The 18,059-nt window shown below is 43.3% G+C and overlaps 1 protein-coding gene across 1 annotated transcript in view; it reads left to right on the top strand.

The window, feature by feature from the left end:
• The first annotated feature begins 9,618 nt into the window (after window positions 1-9,618).
• LOC119446788 (solute carrier family 25 member 35) overlaps window positions 9,619-18,059 on the top strand; it is a 28,769-nt gene continuing 20,328 nt past the window's right edge. Inside the window, exons 1-2 of the mRNA XM_037711337.2 lie at window positions 9,619-10,804; window positions 15,956-16,174. Coding sequence (XP_037567265.1) covers window positions 10,430-10,804; window positions 15,956-16,174 — 594 coding nt within the window. The 5' untranslated portion in view covers window positions 9,619-10,429. The remainder of the gene's footprint in view (window positions 10,805-15,955; window positions 16,175-18,059) is intronic.

Below are 18,059 nucleotides of genomic sequence, written 5' to 3'. Positions count from 1 at the left end.
ATTCTGCACCATTCGTAAAACACATCTAAGACACTCCGGAACACTTGTTTACATATTTTACTTCAAATGCTGTAATAGCCTACTTCGTACTTCGTACTTTTCCCACTCATTACCCATAGCAGCCCCTTTATTTTCACAAAATATAAACAAGATACCTAGTTTATTTCACCAAAGATACTGGGGAAACCGACTACAAACCTCGTAACCGTGACTTGCGAGAAAACAGAGGTTCAGCTAGTAATTATTTCGAAAACTCATAATTAAACCACAAACCCTGCAGCCGTGCTACTAGGGTTGGGCGAATATTCGAAGTTTCGAATACGAATCTAATTATACACACTAACTATTATTATTCGTATTCGAAAAATAACTATTCGATATTTTCGAATACTCGAAACTAGCCATTTCCCAACAACAGAATTTTAATGTCTTGCTACTGTTCTCTGTCTGCTAAGCAAAGTATCGCGAATTATCAGAATTCAAACAACGGCAAACGTTTTCGAAGCAATGCAGAAACGAAATGGGTAATGCAAGCTTTGTTTTTCGCGTTGCTCCGGCAGCCTCCACGACAACCGTGATTTTTGCTTGTAGTGTGTCATTTATGTCTTCGGAAGTCTAGCCATGAAGCAGTTTTACGTTTTATGCAACAAGTGATGTTTTCCTTGCAATGAACCTGTTTACTCGTGTTTACCGCACACAAGCCTTCTCCTCAGCAGCTTTCTTTCTTTTTTTTTTTTCACAATTCGTCATCTTTTTTTTTTCAGCAGCCTGTTAATTTAACGTTTTTGGAAAGCTGGTCCCACGCCAGCCATCCATTCCCGGAAATTAAGCTTGTTTACAACGAGGCTTTCAGTATGTTGAAAGGCTATTCGTGCAGTTCTTTTTAATAATAATTAATCATGTTGTCTATAAATCTGAACACTTGTCCCTGATATTTAGATGCGCTTTTTGCACTAAGCAGTGCAGGCGTGGTACCTAATGATACCGCAAGAAATATTCTCGCTGCAAATATATGCATTTGCGTATGATTATTTGATATTCGATTCAATATTCGATACTTACCATTCGTATTCGAATAAATTTATAATAGCCCATCGCTCCTCGCCCCATATTACGCTTAACATGCCCCCATTAGCATCAAATGTAAGTCAGGTGTAAAATGAAACCAGTTTTCTCGAGACACTGGGAAACACGACAACATCAATCAATCAATCAATCAATCAATCAATCAATCAATCAATCAATCAATCAATCAATCATTTTTATTTACCAGAAACAAAAGGAACTGGAGGGACACCTGAGCAATAAGCTGTCGCAGCAGCTTGACGGAGGCCCAGGGTCCCTTACATGGCAGTAGCACTCACATGACATATACACATGACACCAGCCATTCCAGCGCTTTCGAACACTTGCTTAAAAGGACATCAAAGAGAAAAATGATTTCACCTTTATTAGTTAATTATGCTTCTAGGATACCAAACATGCAACTCTTAATTGCCACGAGAAGCCAAAAACGGCGCCAAAAGGAAAACCGGGTGGCGACGCTGCCTTGAACTTCCCGCATCAAATCGCTGTGACGTCATGGATTTGGCGGCATCTGCTAGGGCCTAGTCAATTGTTGATCAATGAAGGTGGATTCCATTGTGTTAATTCCAAAGAAGCCTAACACTGAAAAAAAAAATACTTCGAAATCGGTCACGTCACAGACATACCGGCGCTAAGATTTCAGCATAAAGTTGTATATATATACCCTAGTGGATCGAGCGCTCTCGCTCAGCAACGGCTCTCGTGCTTGGAAGCTGTGACTGCCCTGTCCGTCGACGTTGCGCTGCTCCGAGCTCTGCCAAATAAACACCTTTAGAATTGGTGGAGGTGCTGGGTAGGTTTTGAAAAGTCTCGAGTGTGCACACTGTGGATCAGAGTGGAACGATGCGCAGGTTTCAGAACGCAGGCTTCGAGGCACTACTAATGACCACTGGCGGCCGTCAGAGGTGTAATTGCGCCGGTGAAGCAGGTCGTCGCGAATGGCGAAATGGCGAGCTTGACGGCGCAACGCAGGAGTGGTTGGCGGCGAAATTGCGAATAAAGAGCCTGAAGTAGGAACACAAGCCTACGAAACTACGCAGTTCTTTGACGGACGTCGGTTCAGGGAATTCGGCGACGGCACGAAGTTCGGATATATATATATATATATATATATATATATAAAACTTTCACCTTCATTTTCTCTGTTAATAATCAACCTATTATCGCTAAATAAAAATTGTTTTCAAAGACTGCTTTATCAATTTAAACTAATTTGGAGTTTCTCTTTAATGTCTCTTTAAGGATTTTTTTTCTGAAAAATTGTAAATAACTGATGCTCTTGAAAATTTACTCACGATAATGATGATTTATTTTCATTCCCTTCGAAACAGGGCGGCGACAGATATTCACCTAGCCTGCTTGAACTAATTGAGTGATCTATAGATATTTATCAGTCTAGCGTTTTGTATATGTCTCTAAGTTAATCTTTTCTATCTTACTTTCTATTTCTATCTTCATTAAAACATCTCTATATATGCCTATAACAGATCCGGTCCTATCAATCTCTTACCTGCTTTTTTTTTCCACCAATAACCTAAATCTAATGGTCTCGTTGGGTGAATACCTTCGAAATCCACTAGGATGTGCTGACTTGTCTCCGAATTTTTGATGCAGCAGACGCATGCCTCACAGTGTTGCGAATATTTACTCCGGTATGTTTTTATCCTTAGGCAACCAGCTCGGGCCTCAAATAGCATCACACATAAGATACCCCTTATTGCCTTAGAATTGCGGCACGTTTAGTTCTTTCAGTACACTGGGCAAACTTCCTGCGCTGTTCACAATATACGCTTGTAAAGGTTGCGGTATACACGTCACCCATGACACGGCGCCCATTCTCTCTAAATTGAGAATTGATACCAGCTTTTGGTTCTTTCAGGGTCGCGGGATCACTTTGTGAGTGTGTTAATACCACCTCCAAACAGGCAAATATACGATGGTCTAGCAATTTTGATTTAGACCCTATTTAATCCACTCAAAATTTTTCTGTTGGTCATCCCTAACGTTACAGACATTCACTCTAATTTAAACACTGTGTATTATATAATTTTCGCATATAAAGTTTTCGAGCGCTATTAGTCACACTAACAGCTTCACTGTAAAAGCTTGAAAAGCAATGTTTAAAGCAATATGAACATTTAAGAACATGTTTATTCCCTATTGGTAGAAGCTATCATTCATATACCAATGTTTAGCAAACTAACCTACATTTCTAATGATTAGAAATGAAGCTAGGTTCTATAGTTTGCTAAATATCTCGGTAATGCGCTTTTCCCCTATTATACGATTCTCGGAAATTAGGCGAAAATATCGATTAATAAACTTCACAACAGTGGTACCAGGTTTGCGATGGCATGCAGGGCCAACTTGGTATGGGCCGTACCTGGCACCTCCTTCCGTACTTATACTAGAACCCAGCGCATGCAAATCAGCACAGAGAGAACGGCTCATGCAGCTCTCTCACCAGTTCCAAGGGACGAACGAGGAGCTCTTCAAAGCCCTCGAGACCAAATACTTCGGAACATACCAATCGCGTTCCCAAGCAGAGTACGAGGGCAAGGTGAACGACACTCTCGATGCACCTATCTTGGAGGCAGAAGTAAGTGCAGCTGTCCTTCAACTGCAAACAAAGTCGGCTCCGGGGGAGGATAACATAACGAACAAGACCCTTCGAAACTTAGACGACAACTGTATTACTGCCCTCACGGAGTAAAATGAAGGAGTACTGGGGCAAGGGTGAGCTCCCAAGCTCGTGGAAACATGCAAAAGTAATTTTCATACCCAAAACTGGAAAGACCTTATCATTAGAAAATCTCTGCCCGATATCCCTTACGTCCTGACTCGGCAAACTCATGGAGCACGTTATACTGAACAGACTTTGTAACTTTGCTGAGGACAACAATTTACTACCCCCCACTCTTATAGGCTTCCGGCCCAAGCTGTCCACTCAGGACGCGATGCTCAGAATAAAGCACGACATACTGGATCAGATATCCCCGGCAGGCACAAAAGCCATACTGGGTTTAGACCTAGCAAAAGCGTTAGACAACATATCGCACGTCGAGATACTCGAGTCTCTGCAACAACTCGGGGTGGGGTCGAAAATATACAACTACGTAAAAGATTTCCTCAGCAGCAGAACGGCTAACCTACACCTAGGGGGACTAAAGTCCGACACAATTCGGCTCGGCAGCCGAGGTACACCCCAGGGATCGGTACTGTCACCGTTTCTCTTTAACATAGTCATGGAAAACTTGCCATCAAAGCTGAATCACATACCCGATCTCAAACACAGTATTTACGCGGACGACGTTACTCTCTGGGTTAACAAGGGCAACGACGCGCACATAGAGGAAACTTTACAAACAGCAGTAACGACAGTTGATGACTATGTCCGCACAAGAGGACTGGCGTGCTCTCCAGAAAAATCAGAGCTGCTCCTCCTATGCGGGCTACGAGGTAAGAACAACGCACAGAGTCACCAAAACAAAATTCTTGTGAGGGCAAATGGCCATCCCATCCCAGAAGTTTCTAAGCTTAGAATGCTAGGCCTCCTGATCCAAAACACAGGCAGAAACTCGGAAACACTAGGCAAACTGGAGAGTGCTGTGCTACAAACTCTGCGACTGATTGTGAGAATCAGCAACAAACATGCGGGCATGAAGAAAGTGCGCTTGCACCGATTGGTTCAGACATTCATGCTCAGCAGGGTTACCTACACCCTACCATACATTCGCCTAACATCGGCAGAGAAAGCTAGGGTAGAAACTTTACTGCGAAAGGTATACAAAGTGGCCACAGGACTCCCGACGCGTACATCAACGGCCAAGCTGTTCGCCCTAGGCGTACACAACACCCTGGACGAGATGACAGAAGCGCATCTTACGGCTCAATACGAAAGGCTGTCACAGACATCAGCGGGCCGTTTCACGTTAACAGAAACGGGGATCAGATACACACCGACAATGACCCCTAAAGTAGACATTCCCTTGGAGCAGCGGCAACACCTTAAGATCACACCCATACCTTGCAACATGCACCCTATTCACCACACAGACAGAAGAGCAGATAGGGCCAAAACACGCCACACGAAGTTTCAAGCAAATAAGGCCGTAACGTACGTGAACGCGGCGGAAATACCAAACCGACCGGTCTTCTCAATGGCAGTAGTGAATAACGAAGGACGACTCATGTCTGGAGGATCGATAAAAGCGGCTAATTCAGAGGTGGCGGAAGAAGCGGCTATAGCATTGGCTATCGCTACCACCACCACCAGTACCATAATAATAAGCGACTCGAAATCTGCAGTCCGAAATTTCGCACGGGGTCGAATATCCCCTACCGCCAAATCCATCCTCAATCGCAATCGTAACCACCGCACCATCAAAATCGTCTGGGGTCCGGCCCACGAGTCGCTTCCCGGTAACGAGGCCGCCCACAACCAGGCTCGAGCATTCATCCTCCGAGCCGCAGGCCATCGACCAACCGGGGACGAGGTTACGGGAGCCGAGAGCCTGGGACTGTCGGCGCGCGACCGCATGGTAACATATCAGGAGATAAGACAACATTACCGTCTAGCCAGATTAGTTTACCCCCCAGCGCACAAAACGCTTACGAAGGGACAGGAAATCGTTTGGAGGAAACTCCAGACGAATACCTTCCCAACCCCTTTTATTCTATCGCGCATTAATCCCTCAGTATACTCCAGCTGTTGTAAACTCCGCCAAAGAGAGAACGCAAATCTCTACCACATACTCTGGGGCTGCTCTCAAACGCAGCAACCTAATGATGCCCAGGGTTCGCATATCACTACCCCTCAGCAGTGGGAGGCCACGCTGCTCAGCTCCGACCCGGAAACGCAAGCCTGGGTTACGGAGTGGGCAGAGGCAGCGGCCAGGACACAAGGTCTCCTGGCCGCCTGACCAACAGTGGACTCTCGTATACGCTGAACATAAGATCCATGTATACGGTGCTAAATAAATTTTTTTCCTCCTCCTCCTTGCGCACAGTGCAGTCAATGTGCTCAGACCCTATGATCCATCCTCAGATAAAGCCACTCCGAGATAATTGTACGAAGATTACTGGCGAACAACTTGATTATCTAGATAGTATCGATACCGCAGTTTATGAACTTTTCTGGTGAAGCTGACATGCACGCATTTATTGATGTTCAAATTTCAATCTGTTTAAACTGCACCACATTTCAATACGATGGAGATCTTCCTGAAGCTGTACGCAATCCGCCCCACTGGCCACATATTACAATACCATGCACCAGCTTCAGCGAATAGACGTACAGTTCACTTGATTTCATTAGAGATATCATTAACAAAAAATAAGGAGCAACAGGGGTCTGAGTACAGATCCATGTGGAACCCCAGATGTTACATCAACGCACGGAGAACACTCGCCATTCAGAACAACTTGCTGTTTCCGTGATGTTAAATAGTCCATTATCCATTTTTAACAGAGTTATCAATATTAATGTACACAAGTTCCTGTATTAGTAACTGATGGGAGACAGTGTCGAAGGCCTTTTGAAAGTCTAAACATAAACAAAAAATCTGTTCTCTACAATCGAGACTGGAGGCTATATCGTGGTAAAATTCGAGTAGCTGAGTTGTACAAAAAAAAACCTTTTCGAAATCCATGCTGTTGAGGATTGAGAAATCCTATTGACGTAATGTGCTTAATTAAGGCCGTATAAATAATGTGCTCGAAAGTCTTACAACACTGTGGGGTGAGATATATAGGTCTATAATTACGCTCGTCTGCTTTGCTATCTTGAAAAAAAAAAAAAAAACTGGTACTACGTACGCTAGCTTCCAGTCGTCAGGTAGCTGGCCTTCACTGAAAGACTTCTTGAAAATTACAAAAAGGTATTTAGGTACCTCTCGAGAACAGTTTTTCAAAATTCTAGGAGATATACCATCGAGTCCTGTAGCTTTTTTTCATTCATCGATGTTGTCAAGAAGCTTTATTATACCTTCCATGAAAATCAATATAGGCTCCATTGCTGCGTATTTCTCTGACGATGGTTGAAGCGAAATCGGAGCCTTCGCAGTGAATGCAGATTTGAAGAAATCATTAAATACGGCAGCTTTTTCTACGCCATTGGTAATTATCCTACCATTATGTTTTAAATCTGGAGGGCCAGAACACTCCGTACTGCACCTCTTAAAGACCTTCCAAAACTTCTTATTATTTTTGAAATCAGCAGCTAAGCTTTGAAAATAACGGTCTTTACACTCCGCTAATTTAGCTTTATACAGTTTCGTCAGATTCCGTGGTTTGTTTACAGATAATAACGTTTTTCTTTTGCAATGTTCTGAATACGCTCTCTTGCGTCGACGAATCAGTCGACTGAGTCGGAGGTCACAAGATAAAACACGTGCTAGCGGAGGAGCTATCATGTCTCTTACTCTAGCCTGGCAATGGCTGTCCATGACATTCCGCGTGACTGAGCGCAGAGGCGGCTCGCACGCCGCATCTTGGAGGTAAGCTGCCGCGGGTGCAAATGGTGAGGGCGAGCAGAGATGGCTAGTGGCTTGACGTGCCCTGTCTTCCCGCGCCCCTAGTGTTTGGAGGTCGCGTAAAGTTTCCGAGGCGCGGTGAAACGAAACGCAGCACGAAGTTTGCTTCCCGCTGCGGCCGTTCTTCATCACGCCAGCGTTGTGACAGCGATTGCTCGCGGTCATCGAGTCTGATCTGGGGTGCTATCCTGGACATTGACAAATTCCACCATATTTTCGACTTCACCGTCTTGTCCGTGCTGATTGTCTTAGAGCAGGCCAAAAGGCTGCTAGCGCCTATCTGATTGGCTCAAAATGCCGCCCTTACCAAATTTCACAATATGGCGGAATTTGACATCGTCGAGAATAACACCCCTGCTCACATTTGCCTGTGCGCGCGTGACACCATGCTTGTTTAATTAGTAAGTGAATGTTTGTTGCAATTTATACGGCAAAAAAAAACTAACATTATTTTGCTTCACTATTAATGGTTCGCTTTGCTGGCGAAACTGCGACTTTTTTGCACCAGTTTCATGTTTGAGATGCACATCTGACGATGAGAATTATTCGAAAACTATTCGAAAAAATATTTGCATTTGCGAATAGTGGCTATTCGATTCGAAGACCAAATCAAATAGGTGAATATTCGATTCGTTATTCGAGAGTTTAGAATATTTGCACACCTATGTACAAATGAGGTGAGGTACGTATATGCATGGTTGAGCCTCAAATGCAGACAATACACAGATTAATCGTGGCCAGCCTGAGCCGAAAGCTGTTACATTTCGTTTATATTCCGTTCAGAAGTGCAAAAAAAAAAAAATCGTAACGTTCTGGTTTAGCCCGGTTCGCGCGAAAATACAGCTTGTTTTTCCGGTTTACGGTTCACTTATGTTTCGATACCCTACTTGTAAGTTAGGCTCTCACGGGCGGCAAGTTTTCTTCGATGTTAGTTTGCCTTTATCAAAATTAGCAGTGCAATATCGCGAATATAAAGGAGCAGAGTCCTTTTGGATGACTTCATGACAGAGTACAAAATTGGCTGACGTGTTGTAGCTCATCAACACGGCCGCTCGATAAAGTGATATCAGATACTATAAGGCTAGTTATGATGGCATTGTTAATAATAAAAAAAAATTCCGGTAGAACCCACCTAACAACAACTGTCGACGTTAATGCGTTTAGCATTCAAGTGATGTAGTGACACGCCGTATTATTACAATCTGTAGGGGTCATTCTGAAATTTCCATTGCTTCGGGTTCGCTTATGTAAGCGACTCTTTCTTTAATAGTTGCAGAAATGTTTAATCTAAATGCTATGAAAAATAAAATGCTTGTTTGTACAAATGCTTGTTTGAACAGAAATGTTTGTACAAAATGACGCAAGTGGAAGGCACTCTTACGCACTTATATATCTGTAGCTGACTTCTTCAGTTCTCTGAGCGCTCAGTCTACACACAACTTTGGGTAGACGCCGCTTTAGCGGTCGCGGTCCATTGAATAATGACACGTTGTTCCTACCAATTTGTTTATTCTGACATATCCATTTGGAGAAAGTACAGGTTCATGGCTGGGCGGAGCATCATACACAGCGCGCCTGGCGCGCGCACCTCTTTGGTACCGAAACCGAAACTGGTCTAGAAAGTAATTATTGTAGTGCATTGTATACAGAGAAAGAGTCACCAGTGTTTTTGTATGGTTTATAGGACTTGGAACTTCATTTAACGCAATATGACGAGTGAAAAAATTTGCGAGCTTGACCGAGCCTAACTTTGTGAAGTTAGAGCAGTTAGATCGTTGTTACAACAGCGTTTAATAAAATTAAAACTTTTAAGAAATTGGTGTTTGTTTAGTTTTATTATTTAGCTTTTACATTTTGTATTATAAAAATACAAAACTCAACAATAACACAGTAAATAGCCCCGCTTGAAAAGTGAAACTGAAACCAAAATAAATGTTTGCGGGAGTCGTTCGCAGAGGGCACTACCGTCGTCTTGCGGAAGCGATTGAGAGCGCGATTAAATGCCAGAAATTTCGCGTTACTAGGTCAGTAGATCTCATTTACAAGCACGTTTTTAGTGTGTGTTTTCAAACCCAGCCATTAATGAGTATTGGGAAATGTGTAAATAACTTTGTGTTTTCCTGACTCGGACACCAGTCGACCGTGGAGCCAGCAACTGCACGTGTGCCGGTGATGTTTCGTGGTAATTATTACTTTCCTGTCCAAAATTGACGAGACTAAAGCGATTCCCATATGTACATTTATTGATAAGAACGCTTTGTGACTGCACCAGATCACATTAAACCTTTGGTTTCAGAAGAAAGTGGGCGCTTAACAAGCTGTTGAGGTGACGTTGCTGCGCCGGCTGGGTCAAGTTTTCATTCATTCTTGCTTTCGCTCCAGCAGCTATCTCTGATATCGCTCGCGACCGCGCCTCCGCAGACGTAACAGTGATGTCTCGATGAAAGCCTGCGCTTATCTTTCCAGCTATGCATGAAATCGGACCGCAACCTCGTTTATCGTAAAGAGATCCTGGGGGCCCGCCACTGCTATATATACCCTTGCCGTGTCCATATAACGGCTGATGCACCGCGGAGTCTGACGAACTGAATAGTTGGAGCACCTGTCTGTGCTCGACACAGCGATCGCCTTGTCATCCTATCTGTGAACGCTCGCACTTTCTTTGTGGCAGCGGGTGGTTGTTAGTCGCAGCAGCAACACCCTCAGCAGGCGGTAAGCAAGGGACTCGGCAGCGAGATCACGCGCGGGAAATAGCATTAGCTGCGAGCCGCTGAAGGTTACTACTGCTTTGAGCCTCAGCGGCGCGTAGCATGGAATTTTTGCTTGGCGGACTGGCCGCGTGTGGTGCTGGCTTTTTCACCAATCCTTTGGAAGTGGTCAAGACACGTATTCAGTTGCAGGGCGAGCTGCAGGCTCGCGGACACTACACAGTTCACTACCGCAATGTGTTTCACGCGTTCTACGCCATCGGCAAGCACGACGGCCTCCGGGCGCTCCAGAGCGGCCTGTCGCCGGCACTGTGGTACCAGTTCTTTATGAACGGCACCCGCCTGGGCGCCTACCACATCATGGAAGACCTGCAACTCACCAAGAACAAGAACGGCAGCCTCAACGTGCCCTGCAGCATCGTGGCTGGCGCCGTGGCCGGTTGCGTCGGCGCCTTCGTGGGGAGTCCCCTCTACCTGGTGAGCCTTCTCCGCGTTGCCCAACAAGGAATAAGGAGTGGGCAGATTGTTTGCACTGCGCAAAAGCATTGTTGCTAGCATATTCCAGATTTAGCATTGCGTCGTGGATTTAGCATTGCTCGAAATTGATCCTTGTGTTCGACCGTATAGAACACGTTGGGCGCAGGTAGAGAGAGGTTCAGTAAAATGTGTAATAGTAATATAATGTTATAATAATAATACATCAAACACTTGCCTTTGCGTCGAGTTGATAAAATCGACTTTGCTCTGCCACCTGGGCTCGAGCCCCGAACCAGGACGAATTTTTCAACTGTGAGGCTTTTCTTACGAGGAACCCGTATGGGTTTTCTTTGTAGCAATTGCTACGATTAGGTGGATGCCTCGTTTTCCATTTTATATATATATATATATATATTGAAAGGTTGCTGAATTCGGCTTTATGAAAAAGCTCATGTGTGAAAGTGAGGCAAGCAGTGTTTCATAGGAATCTGCAGTGGTAGCCATAGGAGGAAAGACAGGTTGTTAATGCGTATCCTAGCAGACGCCCCTACATGCAGATTTTTTCACTATCCATGTTCCAGGCATGAGGAACTCGAATGTTTATTGCATGCACATCTCAGGCCTGCATTTGGAGAAGGGGGCCCAACCTTCGTGGTCTTTGTTGAAAGGTTGAAGCTGCTTCATGAATGAGATCACCTGTAACTGGAAGCTGTTGTAGGGCTGGCTCCTTTAGCATGCCTGGTGACGAAGCTCACGAGGGTGAGGGCTGCTGATGACTGAATTCTTTATTAAGAAAAGAACACAAATACATACCTTAAGAAAACAAAGGTACACCACTGTGCATGACCAAGAAGCTGCTTGTAAAAAGAAGCATGTCGCATCATTCGTCAAGTACAAAGCAGGTGTGGTGTACGAAGTGCCTCTTCCCTGTGTGACGCTCTTACATTGGATGTCCTTGTTTATATAAATGTTTAAGAGAGCATGCCTGCAGCCTTCGTTCCAGTACGGGAAGCAACTTGGCCTTGCACTACAGTGAATGTGATGTGTGCCATACTCCGGGGCTTGACTTCTCATGGTGCGCGATCTGCTAACTCTACAATGATGCTTGTGCACGTAAAATCTTTGAGGCTGCTGCCATTGCAAGGAATGGTACGTCATGCGTCAGCACTACATCTTTGGCCTTGACTGAGACAGAACTAACCTATCTGAACAACCGCAATAATTCTGGGGAAATCTTATCGGTGTTTCACTCTTCTTGGTCATGCGCAGTGATGTGCCTTTGTTTGCTTTAGGCGTATATTTGTGTTCCTTTCTTAATAAAGAATTCAGTCATCAATCAGCGCTGGTGTGTGTTCCCCTTCTTGTCCTTAGTCTGTTCGCGCTGCTACCCTGTCGAGTATGTACCGACTAGCCCAAGCCTCTATGGTGGTTGTATGTGCATTGTCTTTGAAACTTCTCAGAAGGAAGTGTGCAAATTCAACAGGCAAGATGGAGCATTGAGAGTATGAATACAGGCTTCACTTACAACATTTTCTTGCGTTTGTGCTCTTTCCTATGCAATACCAAACCAGCTAAGCCCTCAGTCTGTCCTGTAAAAGCTCTTGCAAACACTGTGTTTTGCAAACAGTTTCTCAAGACAATGTAAAGCAGTGGCCTAATGAGTGCATTGACTGCCAGTTATGATGTGTTAATAGAGTTGTCAGCTGGGTGAGTTGGTAAGAATTGATTGATGCACTCATTTGCTTCCTTTCTCTGTCACTTTCTGTTGAACATTTCGTATCAGTGTGTTGGTTAACCCTGAGTGAATACGCCAATTGCTGACCCAGAAAATGCAAATACGAGTCAGCAAAACGGGACCCCTGATCCTGCCACATGAGTATGATGGGCAAGTGAGGGTAGTCTGCCAGAATGCTTCTAAAATCGCATTTGCCTTCATTTATTCGAGCTTTTTCAGTGCACTGGCTCTTTCTCTGGTTTCAGCCAACAGTTATTTTGTAGAACACCTGTGCGACCGTCATCTGAATTTATATTGTGGATTTCCGTTCTTTTGTTGTTCGTCAGGGTAGGGCTCCTGCACGTGACTGAAGTTGCTGGCTTGGAAAAACGGCTTTTTTTCCTTTTAAGTATAAAAAATGTGTGAAAGACTGAATTTTAAACTCTTAATATGTACGCATGTGCACCTCCTAAATGTCTTCCTTTCTACATTTTATGCTGAATGCAGCTTGTATATATCTGAAGCCTGCTTGCTAAAGCTCGCTAACGTGTGTGTGTGTGTGTATATATATATATATATATATATATATATATATATATATATATATATATATATATATATATATATATATATATAAACGTTGCCGTGACGTGTGGGAAAAAAATGGCATGCTTTGAAACTGCCATATCATGGTTAAACACAGGGTAAATCAATCGTCGCTGTGTTACAAGCTTATCTGTTTGCGTCTGTGGCACCTTATCCTACTCCTTTGAGCAGATAAGAGAGTCCCCATGCCTTTAGCTTGTGGGCAGCTGATAACATTCTGTCTGGACTAAAAGTGGCGTGATTCCTTGCATCATATAGCAACATGACTTGCTACTTTTCCTGTCAGCTGTTGAGAGCAAGTGTCAATATCTTTATTTACAGTGCTTTTGAAAAAAAGGACTGCAAGTGGCCTTCCAGAAGAGGGCATGGGGAATTTTTTGACATTCTCTGTTTCATAAGAGAGTGAAGAAAAGAAGCTACATAATAATTTTGCTCCTTTGAAGAAATAGTGTCCATATTTGAGTAAAAAAGCAGTAGAAAATGTTTATATTAGTTCTTGTAAAATGATTGAAATAGTTTTATTCAATTCATTGTAGTGCGTGAAAGTACACATTGCTGCTGGTCAATTATGTTTGTAACTAGGGTTTCATTTGTGAACAAGTTTTTTTTTTTTTTTGAGGTTACAGTTTCTCTCATATCTAGAGAAAAGTGCAGGGAAAAGAAAAAGACCGCTGAATTCGGTTAGGTTATTTTATATCTATTGATTATTTGGATACCAATTAGTTAACCATAGCATTTCATTTACAGGTGCTTCTAAAGAAAGTACAATGAAACAGTTTCTGGTGGCATTCTCATGTCGTGTAAAGTTCAGTACAAGTGAAGCTGAAGGCATTAAGCAAAAAAAAAAAAAAAATACAAGGGACATCCAGCAGTGCCTTGTTTGGACATAGTGTGCTGTAGCAGGTGGCCAACAGATTCTGTTTGATCCCCAGACCTACAGATTCCCCAGATTTAATCTGAGTATACTGGCATGGAAACAAACATGAGAAAACAAAGTTTAGGGTGGTCAATGCATTTCTTTTGACTCTGCTGTAGTCTTGATTTGAAGTATGTAAGGGGGAGATGGTTTGTTTCCAGTTATTGTACTGATATAGCTAATCTTGGCATTATTATAGGAGGCATGTGCAGAGTACCCCACACTGTGTGACCTGTAAAAACTGGAACGTCATTGTTCAGCATTATGAAACACCAGTGAACGTGGACTCGGTAGTGAAGTCTCTTCTCATTAAATGCAGTTCATCACCTATTGGCATGCTTTCTTTGTAACATTGCACAGACAGTACGTTTTTCATTCTGGAATGCTCAGCATGACCACGAATACATGCAGTAGCCCTTACAGCAACCACAAGGTTGTCATAGCTGAAATGTAAGCTTGAATCTTTGTGAAAACATAGCTAAGGAGTTTCAATTGAGACCAGCTCAGTTTTGATCTAACACAAAAGCAAGTTGATGGTTGTGCAGAGCTAGGTTAATCAGTGGAGAGCAGCTATGGCATTCTGCTCCAGGTCATGGGTCGGATTCCTGGCCCTTGCAGCTGTATTTTGATGCACTTGTGTACTTAGATTTAGGTGCATGTTAAAGGACCCCAGGTGCTCTACTACAGCGTCCCTCATAACTAGGGCTTCGTGTTCTCGGAGTTTATTTCTCGTAAATACCCAATTCTCTGAAATTCGGAGTTTAATTTTGCATTATTCTCAATACTCCAAAATCTTAGATGAAATGATGTTTGAACACGAAAACGTCAGAATACACGAAGCGTATTTTTGTTGTCTAGAAGGTTTGAATGCACAAAGACATACACACAAGCACAAATGCATCAATACAAAACACCTACATTTGTGCGTATTACAGCATTAAATTTGTAATTGACGTAATCATACTTTACGAGGTTGCTGTCACTGATGGAAGCACGCTCCTTTCGATCGATGATTCTCAGCTTTGAAAATGCCCTTTCAACGTTTGCGCTAGAAGACTCAGCGCGCAGTGAGAAAGCACTGGCCAATAGACAGTGTGAAGTCGCCAAAGCGACAGGGGTTCAACAATGTTACTGATTAATTGGCTCTAATAATTCGCAAAATCACTCATGAGTTGGCTCTTGTCGTCAGTTTCAAGAAACACTAAATTAAAAATAGGCGCATAGGTTTCGAACGTGCGGGACAACTCATGCTTCACATTTAGATTCACAATTTGAACACTATACTAAAACGATTCACTGGTGTGCTGGAGTACATCGAAGGTTCCTCTCAACTGTCTGTCTCCACTTTTCAGCGGCAGCAGCGTAGTATCCATGAAGGTCTGCGACAGTCGTTGAGCGGTCATACATCTCTCGCTCCGTGCGCGACAAGCCCTTTGTGATGGGTGTGGTCTACGAGATACTGTTGACGTGACGTAAAGTTTATATTGGCCAAACCGGCCGATTTATCAATGACTGCTTAGAACATGCCCTTTCGGTGTAGAATAGAACAGGGTCATATTGGCCGTTAAAATTGGAGTTTATCAGATAAATCCGAATTGTCAAAAATTTTACTGGCGAGTGTTTATCGGATTGTTTAATCTGAAAACAAGGAGCCCTACTGATAACCCACTGTGCGGTTATGGGATATGAAATCTTCTCCCCCCTCCCCTTCACACATACTCACGCACATACACACAGTGGTGTACGTTAGGAAGCCCATGCATAAACAAACTTTGTGCAAAGGTGTCCATTGCTAAGATGGATCACCATTTCACTGGGTTATATGTACATTAAGAGACAAAAGATATTGTTGGCATCTTTTTTTCTGCTGCTTCATTTTCTTGCTTTTTTTACATTTTGCACGTTCTTCTTTCAGGTCAAGGTCCAGCTGCAGGCACAGTCAGCAACGTCCATAGCTGTGGGCTACCAGCACAACCATGAGGGTATGCTGGCGGCATTGCTGCGCATCTACCGCAGAGACCACCTGCGCGGCCTGTGGCGAGGCGTGAATGCTGCCTTGCTTCGGGTCTCCTCTGGCTCAGCGGTACAGCTGACCACATTCTCCAAGATCAGATCTCAAATCAACCACATTGCTGTGGGTATTCCATTGTTGCTTGTCCTACAAGTCTCCTGATTTTCAGCATAGCATAGCATGTCACTTGTTTTGTCACATGTTTCTTCTGCAACATAGTGAACATGAAAGACAACAGGTACTTCTCCAATGCTTGGCATTGAATGCCATCTGAGATTAATGAAATTTGCCCAGGTTCGTTTTCTTGGAAGCTAGATTGCTTATATGCTTGGCAAAGTGTTTTTTCTCTTTATTTTACTTTAAAATAGATTTTTGGTGAAATAACTTTCTGTGAAAATATTGGACTACACACAAACACATGCGCATCACGAGCACATATTCTGCATATATGTTTGTGTGTATTGTTTATGCAGCAAGTTCTGTCACCAAAGGTACACCAACCAGCCAAACAAGACATTCTCGTCAGTGATATCTATTTGGTAACTTTGCTTAAAACATGTTTATTTCTTGCCTGAATAGCTGGTGCAACCTGTTTGAATATGCATGAGATCTGTCTATGCGTAAGTTAAGAACTGCAATATTACATGTATTCTCCATAGCTTCAATGTTTTTGTTACAGAAATTGCTTGTACTATATTTCTTACTGACTCTAAGCAGCAGTGCTGCTCTTGTATGGGCGATTCAGCCTGCATGGTTCAAGGGTTTTACAAGGTTCAGTTACATGGCTAGTTGAATAGAACAGCTGATCTGCTGTAGGCTTGCTCTTGTGTAGAGTCCTAGTGATCCCTTAGGAACAGTATTGTTTGCAACGGCTGCAGTCTTGTTGGTTCACTTTGCTGCTTTTATGGTTTGCCATGTTGCTGGGAAACAGAAAATTATAATAGTGTTGAACTTTGCCAAAAAGGCACCCTCTGCAGTGATGACCGATGATGGCTGTCTTTTGAAGTGAGCACCCCTCCTTCCCCCTCCATCTTGAAAGAGCACCTACATATATTCCTTGACATACTCCTTAATGTTGTGAATATGCTTAATGATTCCGAAATCATGCTACACTTACTGCATATGTGTGAGTAAAATATTTCAGTCGTCTTATGCTTCTTCTATTTAACGTACGAAAACAGTGTAAGGCATACAAACCAAGAAAATGGAGGACTACGAATGTTAATTGCAGATTCCTAGACACATGTATACTACAGTTGATCCCATATATATCACACTCGGACATATCAAATTATGTTGAACAGTCGTAACATCCCCTTGTAAATTCCTTGCGAAAGTATAGCACTGCACTACTCGTGTACCAAACTCCTATTCACCGCCAAATTTGATATACAGTAGTAGGAAATGATTGAAAACTCATGAATACAGAAAAAACTTATCGGAAGCAATATGTTGTCTAAAAAAAATGCTAGAATCACACCAACAGCATACACAGAAATATGTGTGTACTCCATGCCTACGATATAGTAAAAAATGGAGAAAAATGTCTGGCATAATTTATGGCTATCAATTTGTTGTCTCAAAAACGCATTTCAGCAGAAGAAGAAAACGTCAGAAATGAGTGGGAAGAAGAAACAGTTGAGCAGTTGCCGCAAGAAGAGGCACCGCGCATGGCCATACCAAAATCACGACTACATGTAATCCAGTGTACAGGCATATGCAAACTGCAACCGAAGGCAGACAAAAAGACTTATTAGTGTCTCTGAACTTTGGCCCCACAGAGCTATATCTAAGCTACTGGAAACACGGTAATGCACCGCGGTGGCTTAGCGGCAATGGGGTTGCACGAGGTCGCAGGATCAAATGCTGGCCGCAGCGGCCGCATTTTGATGGGGGTGAAATGCAAAAACGCCCGTGTCCCATGCATTTGGGGCACGTTAAAGATCCCCTGGTGGTCACGACTTATCCGTGCTCAATTTCATTCGTGCTCGCAGGGTTACACATGAAT

Source organism: Dermacentor silvarum, chromosome 3 (genome assembly GCF_013339745.2).
Source record: "Dermacentor silvarum isolate Dsil-2018 chromosome 3, BIME_Dsil_1.4, whole genome shotgun sequence".
NCBI classification, from domain to species: Eukaryota; Metazoa; Arthropoda; class Arachnida; order Ixodida; family Ixodidae; genus Dermacentor; species Dermacentor silvarum.
This window is presented reverse-complemented; position numbering and strand designations above follow the sequence as displayed.